The 18219-nt window shown below is 39.1% G+C and overlaps 1 protein-coding gene across 2 annotated transcripts in view; it reads left to right on the forward strand.

The window, feature by feature from the left end:
* The first annotated feature begins 11697 nt into the window (after positions 1-11697).
* TRPC7 (transient receptor potential cation channel subfamily C member 7) overlaps positions 11698-18219 on the forward strand; it is a 56409-nt gene continuing 49887 nt past the window's right edge. For both annotated transcript variants that reach the window (XM_052689604.1, XM_052689605.1), the window contains exon 1: positions 11698-12467. In XM_052689604.1, coding sequence (XP_052545564.1) covers positions 11715-12467 — 753 coding nt within the window. In that variant the 5' untranslated portion in view covers positions 11698-11714. The remainder of the gene's footprint in view (positions 12468-18219) is intronic.

Here is an 18219-nt window from a genome sequence, read left to right on the forward strand (position 1 = left end):
AAATTGTGATTTGGGGACAAATATTGTCTTGTTGATTCTCAGTTTTTATGTGTTCTATGCTCAAGAAAAAAAACTTCTCTTGACTAAACGCTTCAAGATTTGTCTTGTTAAATGATATTTCTGGAGGGAATAAAATTTAACTGAAGTAGAAGTAATTCGGGAGACATCAGTGAAAATGTTGAGAAGGGACATCACTGTGAGAGTAAGGCATGTATTTTGGCTTTTAAATGCAATTAGAGTGGGATCCAGAATGAGAAGATATTATGGGAAAAAAATGTCCATAGGGGTTGTCACCAAACACATTTTGGAATCACGCAGGAAGCATTGCATGAAATCTGATTAGAAAAGACAGTGGAGGGAAAGAATTCAGGAGGGAAATGGGAAGTGTTCAAGGCTAATTAATATATGCTCAAATGAAAGAGTGGCCATCTGGCAACTCGCCCTTAACCCGTACCGTGAGGAGAAAGGAAACAATGGAAAGGAAGAAAACTTGATCAGAAAAAAATCAACCACTTAAAAATACAAATACTGCGAGTTCAGAAGGCTGTAGAAGCTTTGGTAAAGCTTGGGAAGAAACAGTGGAAGGGTAGATGATAATCTACCCTTGTAAGGCAAGGTGTGGGTTGTGCAGGGTAAGGGTTAACGAGGTGTTTGTAAGTACATAGCTTTTCACAGACCTCCCTCCAGAAATCTGTAACAAAGCTTCAGCTGCTGTTGTAAGAAAGGAAAATGAATGGAAAGCTGTTGTGCTGCAGTGTTTCCAGACCCCTGACGTGATCCTGATCTACAGAATTGACAGGAATTCAGACTGAAAGGAGTTGGTGCCAGTAGCAAGGACAGCTCTACTGATATTTGTGAGAGCCACATGTGGCGTGTATCTGCATGGCTTTGAAAATGTGCTCAAAGTGGTACAGCCAACATGTGGGTTTGAGCAGGTGCTTAGCATTAAACACACATCCAGTATTGTGTTAAATGAGAGCAAACAGATTGAAATTTAATTTGTTTTTAACGTGTCTGAAGTTTGTGGAGTTTCAGCAGCACTGTTTGGTATGAAACAGCAGCAGTAAACTCAATTATGTGCTCATGAACTTCTACAAGCAACAGTAAGTAAATAGGAGGTAACATCTCACATAGAGAGTCACTGCTGTTAAAATAATCATCAGAAAATACAGGTACAATGCTTTCTACAGCCATAACTACAAGATGCATGTAGAAGTATCAGTGTCGATGTTCTGACCTTGATAAAACCTGGTCATAACTTTTAAAACAAAATAAGTCTTTAATACAAAGAAGAGCGCAGGTTATATTTATTGATAGCTTTTGAACTTGTGATTTTTTTTTTTCTGTATTTTTAACTTCACTATGAGAATGAAGTTCTCTAAGAAATTCAATAATTTATTTGTATTCCAGGGATTCTTCTGATTCAAATGCTAACTCTCCCATTTTTCAACACGTAATTTCTTTTTTTGACATGTAAGGCTCATATACTTTTAATGGGGAAAAATTGCACCAGATCTGATTATCATACAAACTGTTCTTGAGATAAAATGAGTTAAAAGAAAGGCAGTTGCCAGATCATCCTGTTGTTGGTAGTATCTTAAATCAACCCATCTTTCAGTAGTAGCCTGGCTACACCTCTTAATACTGTTTATGATTATATTTGTTTTAGGTAGTAGTAAAATGCTGCTAGTCTTAGTGAAGTTATCCTGGAGAAGTTAGATCAGCAATAGAAGTTTTTAGAAGATCACAATATGCCAGAGAGGGGAATATAACTATCTTGATCAGTTCACAGCTAGACAGAATGAGTAATCATAATGTATCCCAATTATGTTGTCTAATATGAGGGCCCATTTGGCACTTCTTTTTTTCTTCATATGCAAGGATATTATCATATTAGATGAGACCATATAGCCATTGGGGTTACTATTCATAGATACCCTTGTGAGCTGCCAGTGTCACAACCAACAGCTCTGGAAAATGGAAAATTTGTGATCTTATAAAAGCAACAATAAGGTGCAAAGCAGTGTTTGCCTTGTGTACCTGAGTCAAAGCTAGTTCAGCTGGGTACTGTTCCTGAAATAATTAGAAATATGTGATATACATATATGCAGTAACTTGAATTACACAAGACAGGCCTATATGCTGTTATCCAGTTAGTCTTGTACTTCTGCTTGCCCATGTCTCTCACAGCATATAAGGGCTGGCTGGATTCAGCCCTTTCCTCCTTTCCCACTTTTCATGTTTTGGTTTCTCCAAAGCATAGTAGCTACTTTATTCTGACATTTTTGGTTATTGCTTCAGTCCTGGGGAACAGGATCCATGGAACAAGAGGAACAACACTGGAACTCTACCAAAATCTGCTTATTCTGTTAACCCTTTTGCTCTATTGCTTATATTTTAGTTGTTTCACTGAGCTGGTTAGTGTGAAATGTTGATGCTTAATGTATGCATGTCTTTGAAACAATAATCAAATCAAGATTTTTAGTAGTCTGTGGATAAAGGGACTTCATAATGAAAAGTGTTTATCAGTGGAAGCAGGAACACTTCTGACAAATCACTGCTGAACTTCATCTGCATCCTTGTTTTTTTTTACTGGTTGATAAAGCAGTGAAACTATTGAAGACTGGCAATGATTAACAGAAAGCAGAGACTATTGTGATGAATAATGGGAGAAATAGCAACTCTGAAAATGAATCTGAAGTTTAACATCATCATTTTTAAATCATGAATTTTAACTCTCTTAGTTCCATTTCAATTAAGCTTTTTCCCCCAAATAATCTTTCTTCAGGTTTCTTTGCTGCTGTAGGGCAGCTGTCTAAAACATCAGGCTTAAACAAAGAAAAGCTTCACCTTCATTTTAGGTCTTTCTCATGCAATTCTCTCTCTGCAATGTATCTGTGAACAAATTAATATTTGAGAACAAAGAATACCGAGGATAAGATTCAAAAAGTTTTCAAAATTGTACACCTTGAGAAGACATTGCAGTTGTCATAGTTCAGAAGCTGTTGAATTGTATCACAACTGATATAACTACATAATTCCACATCTCACAGAATTGCACAATTGTTTCCAGATTTTTGTTCCTGTAGAGAAGCGTGTGCTTAATTGGCTGTGGAAAGATGCAACCTTTACTGTGTATTTTCTTCAGTGTTAAAGAGTGAGATGAAGAGTTTCTCAATTCTTTCTAACAAGTCTCCCATTCTTAGCTCCAATGAGGTAAGTGCATTTTCTGATACAAGTACGACAATGCAAAGTATTGATGACGTGTAGGATAAAACCTTGTTTCACGTAATTCTTCTGTCACTAAGTCACTTATCAGAAAGGTTCTCTGTGACGTGGTAAGCTGATTTCCCAGCACACTTCTCATGTGAAATTGTTTCAATAGCAAAATACAAAGCTAACCGTGCTTGTAGAAGTTTTGAACCATGCAATAGGTTTCTTTTAAGATTTCTTAGTTTTGGTGGCTGTTTTTACTAATTCTGATATGCTTTACCTTACACCTGCAACCACAGTTAAAATGTTCATCTTCTACTGAAAACAACAAACCATAGACTTTCTCAATCCCTTTTGTCTTTCACAAATAATTTTCACTCCCACTTTTTCCTTTCTCATGTGGTGATTTGACATCATTAACTGCAATTGGGTGTACTGTCAGTATTTTATCAGCTGCATCTTTTTGGGAGTGGGTAAGTTCTTGATTACTACGATTACTAAAAGGTCTTCCTGATATCTTTGAGTGCTAGATGCCTTTGAGGCTTAAATATTTTATTTAGAAAAATGATATGCATGAAAATATACGTAGTGAGCATTTTTTGTTGCTGTTGGAGCTAAAAAGATTCAGGAGACATAATTGCTGCTCTGCAGACACCTGAAGCAACATGCTGATTCCATACCTGATTTCTTGTTTGTTCCTGGATATGGACGGGAGAAAGTTTACCTGTGTTTAATCAGATTAATCACATATTCAATCCTGAAACAAATGTTTTTAGATAACTTGACAGTATTGTCTACGAACAATAGGAATGAATAATGCTTTTTTTTTTTTTTTTCTCTGATCACAGCTTCTTATTTACCCAATTAAAAAACAAAACAAAAGAAAAAATAATAATGAATAACATGACCTTTTGCAAGTATTCCCAATCCTTGGAAAGACAATTTTAATAAAAGAATATGTCATTTCAGATTGATTTCAACAGTGTAAGGGTATAACAGTGAATTCTCTCTCTTCCTTCCCCTCCCCCAACCCCAGATGTCTTTTCCAAAAGAATGCCATTCTCCTGTGAGCCCAGTAACATCCATGTTTTTCTCATATGTTGCCCCATATGGACTTTTCTGACTTTCTCAGTGCAGTCCAAGAAGACATGTGGTGGGGATATTTGTGTTTAAATAAATAGGATCAGATGGGCAAGGGGACTGCATTGTATGGGGAAGGACAGAGAAGGTCATGGGCTTGGAGAGATCTGTGTGGCTGGAGTTACATGGGAGGTGGTGAGAGTAACTTGGTGGGTTGTCATGCAGAACACCTGCTCTTAGCACTCAGAGTGCAGAAGGGTACACCGGGGATCTTGTGTGAAGTCTGTTCTGGTGACTCTCCTCTGACAACTAAGAGAGTCTATTGATTTATATATATATGTGTGGGGGGGTTTTGTTTTTTTTTTTTTTTTTTTTCCCTGTTAGTTTCATTTCCCTCTCCTCCTTCCCTTTCCCACCATCATAAACACCCACTCGCCACCCCCCGCGAGATGAGCCTTCCTAGGAAAAGCAGAAAACGATCTCAACCTGGACACGGCAGGCAGACAAGCAGAGGGGACAGCACAGTCGGATGAGGGAGACGTGAATCCCGTGAAAGCCCCCCGCCCCGCTGGGCGGCCCGCAGGCGGCTCTGCCCTCCCCAGGAGGGCTTTTTGGCCACGCCTCCTTTGGGGCAGCCCTTGGTAGAGCTCGAGGGCACTTGCACAGCTCCGGACGAGAAAGGGGCGTGCTGAAAAACATCAAATCCACACCTACAGGAGGAGGACGGCGTGGAAAGGGAGGGAAGGAAGACGTGGAGGACAACGTAACTTACATGCCAAGGCTTTTCCTTAGGAAGCAAACCTCCTGCGATCCCGGGGAGCTCAGCCCCACTTGGAGATAAGGATGAGGAGCCGCCTCGACCGCGCAGCGCTCAGCTCCCGCCCCGTCCGGCACGGCTGAGCGCCGCTTCAGCACCACGGACAGCGCCAGCAGCGCCGCCATGGGGGGCCGCGCCCGCGCAGCACCGCGCAGCGCCCCGCGCCTCTGAGTGGAGCCGAGCCGGGCCGACGCGCACATGTAAGCTGCTGCGGAGCGGCGAGCAGCGGGTTCTGCTTCTTCCGGAGCCGATTCTCTTTTAGTCTGGCTCCAATACCAGTCCGTAGTTGTGCCCTAGGAAGTTTTGTTGGGAATGGAGGTGTCTCGGTGTAGCACAGTCTTCCACGAACCTGGGTCTGGGCTGGCATTGAGATGGGTGGGTGGCTATGAGTGCAAGCGGTTTGGCTTTCTACCCTTGGAATTTGTGAAAACTGCTGGGTTTTAGTGTACCTGTAAGGGTTTGCTGTTTGTTGCTGGATATATGGTTTGGAGCTACGTTGTTGTCTTCTCTTACAGTTGGGTGAATTTTTTTTTAAGGGTTTGCTTGTCTTGGAGACAGTTTGACCAAAACAAAAAGAGGGAAAATGACAGGTCTTAAAATTCAACATGGTATCATGTCTGTTTCAGCTTGCTGGGTCTGAGCGTCAGGAGACTTTTCGTGTTTTTTCTTATCTTGTGACAAATACCGAGTGAGCAAGAGGAAAGGGTGCAGCAACTGGGAAAAACAAAATACACTCAGAAATGAGATTTTCAGTTCTTTTCAGATGTTTTTCTTTTTCTTTTTCTTTTTCTTTCTTTCTTTCTTTTTTTTTTTTTTTTTTTGAATAGAACTGTTTGATCAAATCCAGCATTACACTGCCCCCTGCTTGCCCAATTAGAAAAAAAATTTCATTATTGTCGTCAGTAGTAAAAATTTATGAATGAGAAGGTATTCCTCTGTTGTGTTCTGGGTGTGATCTCAGCTTCACTTTTGCAGTGCTTCAACAGAGAGGATGAATTAGTCCTAATTCAACAAGCTAGGTGTATTTCTTTATTTACAATAACAGATTCCCTTCATGGCAGTTCATCTGGTGGCCAAACGTGTTAATGAATGAACAGTTGGAGACAATGTCAGAGTAGAGCTGATTTTGATATATCTCACAAGCATTCTGTAACAGCTTTGCAATAATCAGATGTTTTTAATACTATCTATGAAGGAGCAATAAGGAATGGGGAAAATAACCCTGAAAATATGTTATAAAGCAAGAATAAATTGAATATAAGAACAAGATGATTATTTCACAGCCTCTTCTAGCATTAAAGACTCGTGTTGATGAGTATTCTATGGAATGGGAAAGAACATGCTGATTCTTAAATTATGGGAAGGGGAAACAGCGAAGAAGCAGTGAATTTTTATCTATTTATTTTCTTTGTGTGTGTGGGGGGGGGGGGGGGGGGGGGGGGGGAGATATCTGGTAAAAGTCATATTCCATTTCCTTTTTCTCAAACCCCAGGGCAGAGCTACCTGCCTTAAACCAGGGAGGAGTTCAGGGAGGATATCAGAGTTTAGGTGCCAATAAAGATTCAGTGCTCTCTCAGTGTTTTTGGGATACTGGCCTGAGACCTTATGCTTTATGATAACAAGATTATGGAAGTTGGTATGTATAATTCATCAACATCCTTTAATGACATGTATGACATGTAAGACCTGGTTTGTATGACCGAATGCATCTTACCATGCCATTTCTTACAGAGATTTCAGAAAGTGTGGATTTGCTGTTTGCACCTGTATATCATCAAGGCCTCTTTTCAGAGATTGACCTTGAAATATCATTTTCCTTTATCTACGAGCAGTGGGAATGGTGGAGGAGGGGACATTTACTTCTGCAACTGCTTTGAAGGACTATTCTGCAAATGAATGAATTGCTCCAATACTTATTGGTCATGTACCACCTTCCTCCCCCACCACCACTGCATGAATAGAGTTGAAATATTCCATTAATTACTCCTGGATATTTCATATAGGACAGGAACCACATTGCTAACAGTGCTGTCATAGTCTAGCTATCTCAAGACTAAATTAAAAAAAAGGGCTTTTTTTGCATTTCGAAGGGTAGAAAGTTTAAGCATTATCTGCTGTTAATGAAAACCAGCCATACCAAATGATATTCAATATGCACAGTAAATCAGCAGTACATGAAAAATGGCATCTAAAACTTTTGATCTAAAGGATAATGTTCCAATTTAAGGTTAGATTTATAGAGTTATTTAAGATATTGGGAAAAAAAAGAGGATCTGAGAGAGATCTGGTAATAAACACCTATGCAGCATTTGAAACTCCAATGTAGCCTGTTGCATATATTAGAATATTTGAAGTTTGAGTCTGTGGTTGTCCCCTGAAGTTGGAGTCAGCTTCAAAACATGCTATCATTTTTTTATCATGAAGGTATAACACTTATTTTTGCTCAGAGCAATTTAATATACTCTTTAAAATTGATTAATTTCTGTATATCTATTTGTTTCTTGTCATAATCCTTAATAACCTTAATTTTTGTTCATGTTCCTAGCACGTCTCTAAACAATTTGGTTTTGTATGTGTGTGTGGAAGGAGTGGTCAGTACACAAAAATGGTCCATTTGATGCCTAAAATCCGTGACCATTTCAAAGAGGCCTCAGGGATTCTGCAGCCTTTTTGTGCCCTGATTATTTTTTAAAAACATTGGTGTAAGTAGAAACTAAAATAAGAAGTAAATAAGAAACAAGAAGTAAACCGGTAGTTTCTGAGTCTCCTCAGGAACTAAAAAATTATGTTTTTAAAATGGTTTTCAGAAACTTAAAGTTCCTTTTCACCCTGGTGATGTCAATGTCTTATCAATGCCTACCCTCATGGTTGTTTTACTCAGTGTGGTTCATAGTAATGGTTACTTATCCTAGATTTCTGTTGAAGTTTCAGGACAAAGAGAGCAGCTGAAAGAGTACAAGGGAGACTCCTGCAGCTTCTCTCCACCAAAAGGAAATCCAAAGAATAGCCAGTCATTAAGTTCCTAAAGCTGCTTTTCTAAATGCCCTGCTCAACATTTAGGGTTTTAGTCAGATAAAAGCTGACATCACCTGAGATTTCCAGACTTACCTCAAACACAAATACCCATTGATTTCAACACCTATTCAAGCTTCAAGTGTATCTACTCAAGTAGATACCATTCAACCTGTCCCATGTGCTTTCAAAGTTCTCTTTCAAAGTACCTTTGAAAATTTTCTCCAACCCTGAGCTCTAGGTGGTAGTCTGGCTGTTTCACAGTTGCTTTCACTATACAGGAACATGCTGTATGGGACCAAAGGGTTGGCAGATGACCGTGCATGGTGTAAATGGGAGCATTGTGAAAGGGAGGGTCAAGGAGACAACCCCTTTGCTAGGATATGCTCAAAATGAAGCAGCCCAGTTTATTCTCTCTTTCCCTTGTCCCACACATCTGGCACTTAACCAGGTACGGAAATTTGGTTGTGAAAGAAAGATCTTCATCTTCAACAGTGTTTTCACTGACACCTCACTAAGAACAAGCCATGTTATGCCATGTTCCCATGTGAGGCACTGAGTGTCTCAGCTCCTAGTAACTTCACTGCAAGCTGCAAGGACCTACACTAAGCCATTTCAATTAGGAGCTGGGATATTCCCAGAAGATGATTTGTCAAAAGCTACATCACTACAGAAATGTTTTTTCTTCTGCTCTCACCACAGGAGTCCAGACATCTTATGGCTCCCTCAGCTGTATAAAGCTGGATGTACATTGCTGCAAGCAGTACATGGGCCCATTTCTTTTTCCCAGAACACTTTATCTCCAAAACACTGCATACACTGGCATTCTTTCCTAGAAAAATACAATATTTAATTGCAGTGCTTGATGAGCTTGATCACTAACTCTCTCAGTAAAATTGACATACAGAGACATTTCAATACGAACCCCCTTTATACAGAAATGGGAAGATAAATGCAATCAATTTACAATTGCTTTTTAGTTGTTTGTTTTTTTTTTTTATTAGGAAGACATTACACACACAGTAAATATGATTAGCCCTGAAACTGCCTGCACATGACTGAAAAGCAGAACAGAAAAATGTGCTGAGTACAGTCATGACTTTATAGAAGGGTTGGGTTTCCAAGATTCTTTGATGATGCATAAATTACTCTTCACACTGCCACTTCTCTATCACGATTCAGTGATCGTGTCAAACATAATTACAACTTTCTTTTCAGAACAGGAGTTGATAGCTGAGCGTTCCTCATGAAATCGTTCAAAGTTAAAAGTATAATTTTTTATTCATCTCCTGCTCTCTATAAAGTGCAGTGGCAGAGATATTGATCTTCCATGCTCATGCCCTATGACTAGAGGTCATAATTCATCTGAGGTGAAGCCCTCTGAATTATGGTGCCTTTTCCCCTTCCTCTAGGCAGTGGAGATTAACTCTGTGCTGCAGGGACAACCCTGTTGAACATGTATTATAAGCACAAGGTTGTATATTATTATTATTATTATTATTATTATTATTATTAAGCTTGTATTCTTTTCTGTTTCCTCTTTTTCTATATAATTTCTTTTGCTAGACACTGTATGAAACCAGTATAGTCTCTGAATTGAAGGAAATGAAATGAAGGTCCTTTTTTTGGCATGTTATTATGTATACAACAGACTGGTGTGAATTAGCTCTAGGCTAAACTCTAACCTCCTTTTTCAGGCCAAACTTCCAGTTGTCCAGTGATAGTATTATTGTAGTTTTGTGGGTGTTTTTCTGCCTCACCTGTCAGGAGAAAAAAAGCTATATAAACATTTGTATGTGTGTGTAGGTATATGTGTATATTAAGAACGTAGTTGGACACTGAGCAGAATATCTAATACATTCCTCACTGCTAGAATTACTCCAAATTTCTGGGATTTCCAGTACTAACCATTAAAAATAACAACAAATGTATGTTTGCCAGTAATTTATTTGCCATATAACATTTTTAGAACGTAAAAATAAATGCTTTTTGATGATCAGAAGAAGCCAGTGGAATTCCTCTTGCATGAAGCAGCTATTACAATTTTATTCTCCACTGTTCTATTTTTTGTCTTACTTCCCTTATTTTTTTCTCCTCCTGAAGAACATAATACTGAAGGCAACGTGTCTCCTGGCTCCTTTCCCTTTTGTCACTCATGACAGTACTTTCAAACTCCATTAGTAATTTTTCAGAGCAACACATGAACTTTTCATTGAGTGAAGGTCAAAACTGACTTGGAGAACAGATGGGGTGTGGAAAGATGAACCTTTGCCACCCACTGAGCGTTAACACCTGCTTATTTCTTACATCTGCCTGCTGCAGCTTACATGCTCCTGAAAATTTTACCCAAGTGAATTAGGACTTGCAATTGGATTGAGTGCAAATGGCATTTGTGAAAGTGGTTTTGTTTTTACCTTCTTAGTCATGCTTTGCATTCTTTGAAGGTGGAAATTAACTTCACGTGCTTGGAACCTAACAGAGGGACCGTGATTTTGTTGAAATGCTATTGCAGCAAAATGTAAAAAGGGCTACAGTAAGATGGTACTGAATGCAAATTGTGAATGCTTCAGAAGCACGGGGAGATTTAGGATTTCTGCTGGTTTTATACAAGGGGGTGCTACTTCCTCTCTGAGCCCAGTTACACACAGCATAATTTTCTTTGGAGGTTCCAGAGAAGATGGCATAGAATAGTTTGGCTTCATCCAACCATCTCCAAGCGAAGGCATTTCAGCCACGTAATCAGTGGGGAAACTAATGCCCCTTCTCATCTGTTCCTTCCTTTGTCTTCTGTTGGTGGTCAAATATCTGCATCGTTGTTTTTCAACAGCAGCTCTCAGTAAGCTTCTTTCTCAGGAGTGATCCTGAAATGAGGGATTATACCTGTGTTTTACAATACTGGTCTCTGGATTTGAGTACTTGTATTTAGAGTAGCTGCCAACTGTATTTCAACATGAAAATTAGACGGTCATTCATTAAACTACTCTAGATCAGGAAAGAGAAAAATGGTATTATGTAGCATGGAAACAAGCAGTGAATGAAAAGGTGGTTTGTTTGTGCCAGCTGAAACTTAGCAGAATGCAATATATTTATTCCTGTTATTATATGTTATGATGTGTTCAAAACTAGATGCATATTTTTTAAGTTTATAGAATATAGTTTATTGGTCTGGTACAAGAGCTATTGATGTGCTGACCTTCTTTAGTTTACCTCAGTAAGAGTAATTAAGAGAAATACTTTGTTATGGATACAGTTCCTAAAAAAACAAGAAAAAATAATGTATTTGCACTGTTTTAAGTTCTCAAACTAAGAATGTTCTTGGCATTATTGTTGAAATCCAGTGTGTTGTAGATCAGGAAAAAACTTGCCTGTTATCCAGAAGAAAATATTCTTTATTCCATAGGTATCCTAAATTATTTTAAATGCCTGGCTCAGAGCATACAGAGCCAGCAAGATCAGATCATAACAATGCATTTCCAACTTTACTTCAAGTTACTTGGAGTTATGAATCTTCAAAAGCATGACTTACGTTCCTTTGCGCTGTTTTGTTTTTCTTTTTTTTTTCCCCAGGTTGAGAAACAGCAATTATAAAAACATGCATCGAAGGCACACAACCCTTCGGGAGAAGGGCCGCAGGCAGGCCATCCGGGGCCCAGCCTACATGTTCAATGAGAAGGGCACCAGCCTGACTGCAGAGGAGGAACGCTTTCTTGATTCTGCAGAATATGGCAACATTCCAGTCGTGCGAAAAATGCTGGAGGAGTCCAAAACCTTGAACTTTAATTGCGTTGATTACATGGGACAGAATGCCCTACAGTTAGCTGTAGGGAATGAGCATTTGGAAGTGACGGAGCTCCTCCTCAAAAAGGAGAATCTAGCTCGAGTTGGGGATGCGCTGTTGTTAGCCATCAGCAAAGGATACGTGCGCATAGTGGAAGCAATATTGAACCACCCCGCCTTTGCACAAGGGCAGCGTCTCACACTCAGTCCCCTTGAGCAGGAACTGAGAGATGACGATTTTTACGCCTACGATGAAGATGGAACTAGGTTTTCCCATGACATTACCCCTATCATACTTGCAGCCCACTGCCAGGAGTACGAAATTGTTCACATCTTACTTCTAAAAGGTGCACGGATTGAAAGGCCACATGACTATTTTTGCAAGTGCAATGAATGTATTGAGAAGCAGAGGAAAGACTCCTTTAGTCACTCTCGATCGAGAATGAATGCCTACAAAGGATTAGCCAGTGCTGCTTACTTGTCTCTTTCCAGCGAAGACCCCGTCCTTACTGCTTTAGAATTAAGCAATGAATTGGCCAGACTAGCCAACATTGAAACTGAATTTAAGGTAACTTACTTCCATGGCATTTTTCGTGGGTCAGATGTGTTCAGTGTTCTTTCAGTGTGTATTTCACACATTTGATCAAGCAGTGGCTTTCACTCTTGGGGGGAGGAAACAGAAAGTGTAGAATCTGTCTGTATGTGTTTGCAACACACAGATCCATATCAGTACGCATTCTGCAGCTGATAAGTTTTTGGAACTGAATACTGCATATTGCATCAGTGCTCTCCTTACTGGGAATTTTTATACTGTACTCTATGATTGCTTAGAATCTTTAGTTGGAAGCAGGAATAAAACTTAAATTATTTTATTCCAAAAATGAAGACTCAGCTCCTGTAAGAAAGGTAAGTCTTTTTAACTGCTCAGTGTATTTTTAGAAGCAGAGCTCTAGAATTTGGTGTAATTGATTGAGAATCCAGAACATCTAGCTCTGTTCCAGTGATAAAAGGTATAAATTAAGCACTTTTGGTTTTCTGCAAAGTAATTAAAATTGCATTTCAACTTAATGGTTGAGTACTCCATCTCTGTATGATGAATTTCATTAAAAAGGAGGGGAGAAATAATAAAGAAATTGTTATGAAGTCAATTACCATGCCAAACAACGGTGGAACTTGCAGAACTCTCTGACAAGTTATTCAACATTTGCATTATCATAATGAGTTTGTAAATGTCCAATGTCATTTGCATTATTTCTCTAAGTCATTTACATCTCATAAATAGCATTGTCTCCCTTTATAAAATAAATCAGTCATGAGAAAACTCATTTTCAGTGGTTCAGTCATCAACTTTAAGCTGTTTTCTGACTTACAACTATTGTGCAGCTACAATCACGATCAATGACACCGGGGTAATAAAGCATACATTGTGAGTAAACTAGGGTAGAATGCCAGCCAGAAATCCATTATTTTTAATTTAGAAAACTATTCAAGTGTTAAAGCATCCATTTCATGACTTAAAGCTACATGATTGCTAATCTAAATCTGACAAGAAGCATGATCTCAAGCTGTTACCTTTGAAACAGTGTAGCAAGTATAACAAGTGGAAAAATACCCAAACCATGGACCTTTGAGGCAATAAAATTAGGCAAAATCTTACAGCGTCCTTTTTTTTCCCCTTATGAATCAGAATTGGAAGAACACAACAGTTTAAAAGAGAGTTGTTTTTATTTCCTCTCTGTCCTAGAAGAAGTCTCACTGAGTTTTCTGAGACAGCTGAGGGTTACTTTGGTGTGAAACCACGTGGGTTCAACCCAAATTGTTAACAACATTAATATCTCATTAACGTGCCTTCTTCTTCTCAGTAGAGGACTGTCTCCTTGTGCAGAGCATGAGCAGTCTCAGTATCGCATGCCTGTCAGCTCTGATAAGAGTCTTGCTGAAGAAATGCAAATCTACCAGAATCCCTCCTTTTGTTCATAGAGCTGCCAGCGTAGTCTAGACTGGCACTGGCAGGTACATGAATCCTCCAGGAGCAAACGAGATGGAATGCTGAATAGTCTCGTGATGGTTGGCCTCCATCTCCCCAGGCTGACAAACGGATGTGAATAAATCAAGAAAGGAAAATCACTAGAAAACATTCACCAGTTTATTGCATTTTCAGGAATGTTTTCCAGTTTTGCTGCCCAGTGAGAAGCTTCTGTGCAAAACACACGTATGTATATTAATCAGGTACCTCTGAAGATAAGCTGACCCAGTAGTTTACTTTCACATTCTTTTAATATATTGCCATTTCTAGAAATAACAAATATCTCAAGATTATGATGCACTTTGCTGTAAATGAAAATCAAATGTATGTATGTATTCAAAAATATTTATTCTTATTAACATAATCAATGTGGACAGAATACAGCAGAAGCTTTTTTTTTCACAGAACATGACATTTTGAGAATTTATTTCTAGAAAAGTATGCATTCACTGGAGATGTGTTTAAGAAGTCCATAAATTAGGAAAAATGTATGAGATCAAACAAGCTCCAGAGGTCTTCTTTTGTGTGCATCTTAAAATAATATTTTCCACAACTTCATAGTTTGTATTGCTGAGGTTCTGTAGTTACCATCAGTGCTCCACAACTATATAGAATTATCCCTTGGAATTATTTTGAATCAGGTAATTATGCACAGTCTTAACAATGCAGTTTTCAAGAGGAACAAAAAGTCCTTGAAACTGAAGGGCACAAGTAAGATTTTAATAACGTAGGTGAAGAAATAGTAATTAAGGGCTAGATCACCTACCTCTGAAGAAACTCTTAGCATGAGATAATTAAAATATAAATGCAGAGCCTCTCACCTGCTGCTTGCTGCCCACAATCACTAATGCACCATTCACAGCAGTATTATTGAGGTTAAAATGGAAGCCTGGAGGTGTGATAGAATCTCACTGCTGACATTTGGCAGCACTTCTGCTGACTGATCAATAGGTCTTTAATATTGGGAGATGTTCTGGGTTACCAATCTGGGTGGATATGCTGCCCTATTGAACTCCTTTCTTGATGTGTTGATTTAGGCTCTGAAGGAAGATCAAGGCAGTCATTTACAATGTAAATTCCCCCATGTAGAAAGGAGCAGTGGAGACTCAGAACTGGAAGAAAGGTGGAAACTGACAGAGCCGATGGATGCCAGTGGTTTTATTGGAGCAGATTGACTATTGGGTTAAATCAGTGCTTTTTCAGTCAAGCTGAGATGAAACTGCAGAAGATGATGATCTGTCCAGCTACCTACAATAAATGCATACTCTCGAATAAGCCATTATTTCAAGCAAATCTGATTTTTGCAAGGCTTATTTATAAGGAAAAAAAAGAAAAATGTGAAATATTGTTACATTTATACAGAAATTATTTAATTTTTTAACTTTCAATTCTCTAATGTCAAAGTCCTCCCAAAAAGAATCAAACAAAAAAACTAAAAAGCTTTTTTATAAGCACTAGAAAACGAACTGCTTTCAGGGACGTATTCTGTGAGTCTAGAAATACGTAATTCCATCAGAATATCATCCTCTCCCAAAAATTATTGTACTGGTTGTTTCTGCTGAGAATTGTCGCAATTTGAGTGCATTAAATGACCTGGCAGTTAGCCTAAAAATGAAGCAGGCAGGAAAGTCATCCGATGTGTATTCTTGAAATTTCGGAATACCTCCCAGTGTTTGTACATGTTGCATGCATCTCATATTGTGCTTCTAAGTAGAGCTGAGTGTTAAGCACAGCTGGCTATAAAAGGAGGTGTTAAGTATCTGAAGCTCCAGGGGGAGGCTGTGCTTTTACTCAAACTGAAAGATTTATATACACTCCCATTTCTTTCAAAGTTGGCAGACCTTGAGCATGAGTCATAAAGCAAATAATCCTTCTGTCTTCGATCAGTGAATCCTGTTTGTTTTGCTCGTGCAAGTAAGCTTCCAGTGTGAATAACATAGGCAGGATTTGTCCACGCAAATAAGACATTGCCTGTGAATCCAACTGGTAAAGGCTGCTCTTCAGTCCAGGGAGATCAATCTTCCTCATGTCACCTTGGCATGAAGCTGGATGCAGATTTCTTCTCAGAGATTGGCTCTTCACAGCCAGGTGACTCTTCTAGGACTGAGATATTAATAGCAGAGTCAATAGAATCATTTCTGTGTGTCCACTGATCTCCTCTTGGAGATAATCTTTCTAGCAAACAGTCTGCAGAAATGTTTGCACCTTGCAACTTAAAGGCAGCATCAGGCCTTATTACAACACTTCACGTCCTGCAAACGGAGAGAAAGAGCAGTAGCTCTGTTTGCTCTTTTTTTTAAGCTGTGATGGAGCAGTCCTCGAATTTCTGGTGGGATCCCAACCCACACCCAGGTTTGTTTTGCAGCCTGGCATGCTCCAAAATACACGACATGCTTTGAGTGGTGAAGACAATCAGGCAATTCATTCTATTTAGCAATCCAGACAAATTCAATTACAGAATCACAAAGGAAGCTGTGAAAAATCTCATGAATTGTATGTGGTAAATAAGTTCTCAGCTCCTGTTGACTAAAATATTACTGAAGGTGTGATCAAAACCACCACCTGGAAAACATATGGTGTGTGCTCTTTGTTTATCAATCCTACCAACACTTTCTGTTCATTTACTATAGCAAATTTGTTTTGTTTCTAACTGCTATATCTCTTGCTGATGCTCTCTGATTGACTGTAGTGCTTTCTCTAAACGATTTCAAGATCCAAAAGTGACCTTATCCTGTCTGTGTGTGTATGTGGCACATCCGTGCTCAGCTGGTTGATGGGCTGTGCCTGGCTGCTGCCCTATTTATGGGGAGCATTGGCTTGTGTGGCAGCAAGTCAAGTGTGTAGCTGCCTACAGAGATATGCCTGCTAGGAACTGCTTGTCATTTCAGTGGGGCTGCAGTAATGTGAGACAGCTGAGACTCAAAGCCATGAACCCTCAGGGAACCAAAAAGAATAGCAAAACATCCCAGGAGACTTAATGGCATGTATCAGTTAGGGATGATCTGGCATTCCTGCAACGAAACTTTTGCTCCTGTAACTCAGTACTACTTTTTTCTTCCTAGGTCGTTAATAGAATGTGCTTGACCAAAACACTGTAAGAAAAATAACCTTGTAAAATTCCTATGCATTTCTTGCTTTATCTCTGCAAACATGGAATTTGCACCAGTCTGACCATACGCTGAGTGGTAGTAGTGACACTGATACATAGTACTGCTGCTGCAAGACAATATGCACTGCTGTATCTGATTATATCTTGCTGAAAAGCTGCAGTTCTGTCCAAACAGAAGAATCTCTTTGGCATTTTTGCTCTCAGGACTGCCTGGAGGCATTCCCTAGGTTTATTTTCATTCCCATGAAAATAAAGACACTGCTGTGGGAATCTTCCTAATTAACTTCATGAACACTCTTGTAAATCAATAACTTTTTTTCTACTCTGACCAATTCTTCCACAAGTGATCCTTTTATCCCTCCATAATCCCTTGCTTCAATATTCTTTCTGGCATGCATCTTCCCTCTGACACCTTTTATTAGTGATATGTATTATTTCTGCAAGATGCTTACTGATGCCTTTTTTATCCGGTCTTGCGTTTTTTTGTTTAATTTTCCAGCTATTTTGTTCTTTTTCTTTCATCCAGAGAGGATTTGTTCTTTTACAAAAGACAAATTTTCACACATGCAGCCTTGTTAGCTTTGCTGTTTCACTTTGCTGAGTTTTAGGAAGAGAAGACAGAGCGAACTTCTAAAGTCTCCATTGCAGGGAATATACTCACTCCTTTTTACTGCTGCTTTTACTTTCTCCTTCACAAATACCACTGGTCTTACCCAGCACCTACTTTGAAAATCAAGCACTGCCATCATAAAATCTTTTGAAAATATTAATTTCCAAAAATTATTTTCAACTATTTCCAACTGATGTCTTTTTTTGCACCACGTCTGCGCACAGCTGCAAAGGATCTGCTATTTCTCCTCCTGTGAGTTCTCTGATAACTGCTCCAAAAAGCGCTGCTTGGTTGTAAAAACCACCTCTCATTGCATCCCTTTCCTCTGCTGTCTCTTGTGTCTCATTGCTAAATTCCCAATTGAGAGAGCAGGCCAGCAGTTTATTCAGCTTTATCTCAAATTAATGCTTGATGACTCTGCCCTTTGATGTTGGGCCAGAACATCCCTTTCTGATGCTTCTTACTCTGCAATCTGGGTTCTAATTAGATCATCTTCTGTTTCTCCTATTGGCTCTATGCTACATCAATGTCTTTGGCTCCTCAAAGGGAAATCCTTGCTGCCTTTCAGGCCATCT

This window comes from Tympanuchus pallidicinctus, unplaced genomic scaffold (genome assembly GCF_026119805.1).
Source record: "Tympanuchus pallidicinctus isolate F22 unplaced genomic scaffold, pur_lepc_1.0 scaffold25, whole genome shotgun sequence".
NCBI classification, from domain to species: domain Eukaryota; kingdom Metazoa; phylum Chordata; class Aves; order Galliformes; family Phasianidae; genus Tympanuchus; species Tympanuchus pallidicinctus.